At 33.0% G+C, this 3,732-nt stretch overlaps 1 protein-coding gene across 1 annotated transcript; it reads right to left on the reverse strand.

Annotated features, from left to right (window-relative positions):
• Window positions 1-1,134: 1,134 nt before the first annotated feature.
• On the reverse strand, window positions 1,135-3,732 carry LOC123718807 (probable cationic amino acid transporter). Its single transcript, XM_045675707.1, has 6 exons — window positions 3,582-3,732; window positions 2,701-2,866; window positions 2,266-2,393; window positions 1,817-2,018; window positions 1,506-1,604; window positions 1,135-1,228 (listed from the first exon to the last, which is right to left on the reverse strand). The coding sequence occupies exons 1-6, from the start codon at window positions 3,730-3,732 to the stop codon at window positions 1,135-1,137; spliced, it is 840 nt and encodes a 279-aa protein (XP_045531663.1).

The following is a 3,732-nucleotide window of genomic DNA, read 5'->3' on the forward strand; positions in this document are numbered from 1 at the left end:
AACATTCAAAGCAAAATTTCCAATCTTTGTTAGATTTAACTGGGTTTCATAATAATGCTGAGCCATTACGCATGTTGTTTTTTTTTTTCTTGCATGATGAGTCTTTTATGACGGGACACGCATCGTCCTTTCGAATTTTCGAATCGTTACTTGCGCGGATTCATTGCGCACATAGATAAAATCTATTTTAGCCGGTGTTCAAAGTCACAGGTAAAGATTGAAAATTTTGCTCAACAAGCAAGTATCACGCTGGATATTTTGCTTGAAAATTCGATTGATATGTTTGTGTGCGAAGAAGTTTTAGGTTCGAATTACAAAATGCGTAACAAACTTGAAGCCACACAATTAGTTTGACATATTTTGACTAGATCTCGAAACGTTTTGGAATAAGCACCTTAAGCGTTGGATATACGAATATCAGACCAAACATTCAGTTCTTTCAAATACAGAGAGTGATTAATATTTTATTAATACTAGTTTAATATAGTAAATGCATATATTAGACAATAACATATAAGGATTCTCACCTTTCTAAACAATTTTATTTTACAAAGTGAAATACGGACAAGAATAATCTAATACTGTGTAAAAACAAAAAGTGAACTGATTAATAAATAACTACTTACGCTATTAATACTGATAATTAAAATAAATTTATACATTAAAAAACAATGAATAAATAAAATCTGTAATACTTTTGTGTAATAACTTTTTTATTGACTTATAACTATCTCTCTAACAACTCTTTAACAACACAGTAACGTCGAATATAACTAGAATGTCAAGGTAATAATGTTTTATATTTCTTATACAATTTTATAACGTTCAAAGTTAATCTTGGATACTTCAGATAAAAATATTTTACTAAAATAAATAATATTTTCGTAATTTTGGTTCATCATAAAATAAATTCTATATAACTACTGTTAAAAATAAGTGTAAATAAATAATTTCTTTTTTTGTACTAGTTGAATGCATAAAATATAATCCCGTATCTATATAGTATGCGAGAACGGGAGTTTTTTCATTATTGAAACAAGTATAAATGCCGAAGCAATACAAACAAGGAAAGACTCTCAAATTAACATTTAAAATAAATTTTCAGGAAAAACATTATATGGGATAACACGGTATTTAGTCGTCCCATGCATCGTAGGAAACCTCCGGATACGCCCATGGTGGTCGGCTAGAAGTGTGCGTGGTCACATTGTTGGTTTGAGGATCGAATCTGTAAAGAGAAATTTCCATAAAACTGATTCTCGAATTCGATTTCACATCTCATTAAAAAGAGCTGCCGATAGTTTATATCTTATGATAAAACTTTAATTTATCAATTTACACTAACATTTAATAAGTAGACAGACACATTAACCCAAATCCAATAAAGTAATGTTAAAATTTAAAACACTACCACTGCGATTCGCTTCATATACAATACAATATAGTAATAATTTTTGTAGATGAAAATAAAGTTACACATATACGTTTCACTGGCAGGTACTTACCGAGTTTCTACTTGTTTAAATGATACATTGCTTGTAGTACGGTTCCGTGTTGGTTGGGTTTCTGTTATCTTCCAGGACTGCAGCGGATCTTCATAGATTCTGAAGAGTTTTGATTCGAAAATAGATTAAATGGTATAATAAATACAACGACAATATCTGAAAATTGCGTGAAAATCTCACAGTATAATTATTATGTTGCTCACAACATTTTTTTAAAGTACAAGGAAAATCAATACTTTGATTTTGAAGCTTAAAAATGGCACAAATGAGCTCTGTCATTAATTATATTTGATTTAATTGTAATTTCTTACTGATGATCATTGTTGCCGAAGGGTCCACTTCCATCGCCCTGGAATATGTTTCGATCTCCGACTGGGTAACTTTGAGTGGGCCCTGGGACTAACATAGTACGGTCAAGTGGGTTCGGGGGTGGTGGTATTGGCTCCGGAGACTTGGGCGGGTCGGTCTCTAATACAGAGTTCTTAATACCATACATGAAGTACATAAAGAATCCTGAAAAAGTAAAATGTCTGTTCTATTAAATTTGATTAGTTAAGATTACTTTAATGTCATGAAATTTTGATATAATTTTCCATTCCAGCAGTTAGAATAAATAAAAATACCTACTACGAATATGTTATTCCAACTTTCAACGTACGACAAGATTTACAAAATCTAAAAATGCTCAATAAATATTCGAAAATTACGTAAATTAGCACATTTTTGTTATCTGTGGTATCTTTAGAGCAAAGATTTTTACCTAAAATCATCCAGACGGTGAATCGTACAAGGGTCAGTATAGAGAGGTTTAAAATCAGATATATGTTTACAGTAACTGCAATGGCCGGTACAAAAGGGACGCCAGGTGTAGTATATATCAAGCCGTTCCTGAAAGAATAAAACAATTGAATAAGACCACCTGTAGACGAAATTCCTAACCACCGTCATTTGTTTCACGCTGTCTTAGGGCCGTCGCAAAGGATGTAATATAACATAATTAGTAAAATGGAACTCCATGTTCATGAAATTCAACGCAATTATTAATAAATTTTCGCAAAAATATTAGCAGATATAGGATATAAACAAAACACTGAATATTATTAAAATGTAACACAAACTATCGATGTTAATATAATTAAATATTCTTATCTCAATCGCTTTATTTGCTATTAACAGAGAATACTTGTATACATACTTATTTTGTGGCTTGCGTGAGATCATAAGTAGGATGGCCAAAACGCCGAGTGCCAGTAGAACCATTAGGAATGCAGTAAAGTTGCCAGGGCTGGAGAAGGCGGCGAGCATGTCGAAAATTATAACCAGGATGTACATCAATCCGACAGCCCTTATCACGAACTTTCCTATGGATATAACAAGATCAAGAAATTGCAAATTAGTGCATTAGTAAGCGATTTTCAATGCATGTGGGTAAAGACTGACTGTGGACTGTGAAAAAATGATGATGCTCATGCAGAACAGAATGTAGCTTAATGCCAGTATGAAGTCATTGTCAAACGGTTCCATATTAAATGTAGTTTAATTCATCTTATATTTTATTTAAGTTTAAAAGGCAGCTGAATAAATAACTTCAGATTTCCACTCGAAGTCACAATTATTCTTAAAGCATTATTTAAACTCGAACTCCCGCAAATTAAAGGCAAGAAATTTTAGTTTTCCGGGACTTTTGACGCTTTAGCATTCTTTGAATTGTCGTCTTTTAAAATAAATTATATTTATATATTTGCGCTATAACCCTTTATGGATTACAACACCAGCTTGCAGCAGCTTCTTTACCTAGTACCACCAAGAGTCACTCACTCAACCTGTTTTTGATTCTGTGCTATATATTTGGTTTGAAGCCACTAACGTCTAACCCGTAAGTTACGAACATTTGAGGTAAAATGGAACTCATAACTTTGTCCTTCTTTTATATTGCCAGCCTATATATTAGCCTTTTCAACCGACGAAAAAGAGAGATGTAGACTCTTACTACGTTTTTCGTATTCTACTGTGACTATTACAATATGTAAACCAAACTTTTTAGAATGTGTTTATTTATAAAACTAGATAGATTACCACTCTGTTCTGTAGCGGGGCCACAATCAATCCAGGGCAAGAACCCCGGGCACAGGTAGGACATGGCGAACAAACGTTGGTATATGTCGTCGAAGAAACGCTGGAACCTCGACACGTCAGAGCAACCAGCACTGGGCACTGCATCAAGCAT

Source organism: Pieris brassicae, chromosome Z (assembly GCF_905147105.1).
Source record: "Pieris brassicae chromosome Z, ilPieBrab1.1, whole genome shotgun sequence".
Taxonomy (NCBI): domain Eukaryota; kingdom Metazoa; phylum Arthropoda; class Insecta; order Lepidoptera; family Pieridae; genus Pieris; species Pieris brassicae.

Excerpts from the sequence above, each read along its gene's own strand:
- LOC123718807 (XM_045675707.1), bottom strand. The coding sequence starts at position 3,732 with ATGCTTGATGCAGTGCCCAGTGCTGGTTGCTCTGACGTGTCGAGGTTC. Across the intron at positions 2,394-2,700 it reads TCACGCAAGCCACAAAATAA|GAACGGCTTGATATATACTA; the intron begins GTATGTATACAA and ends TTATTCTTTCAG. Across the intron at positions 1,229-1,505 it reads TTTAAACAAGTAGAAACTCG|ATTCGATCCTCAAACCAACA; the intron begins GTAAGTACCTGC and ends TTCTCTTTACAG.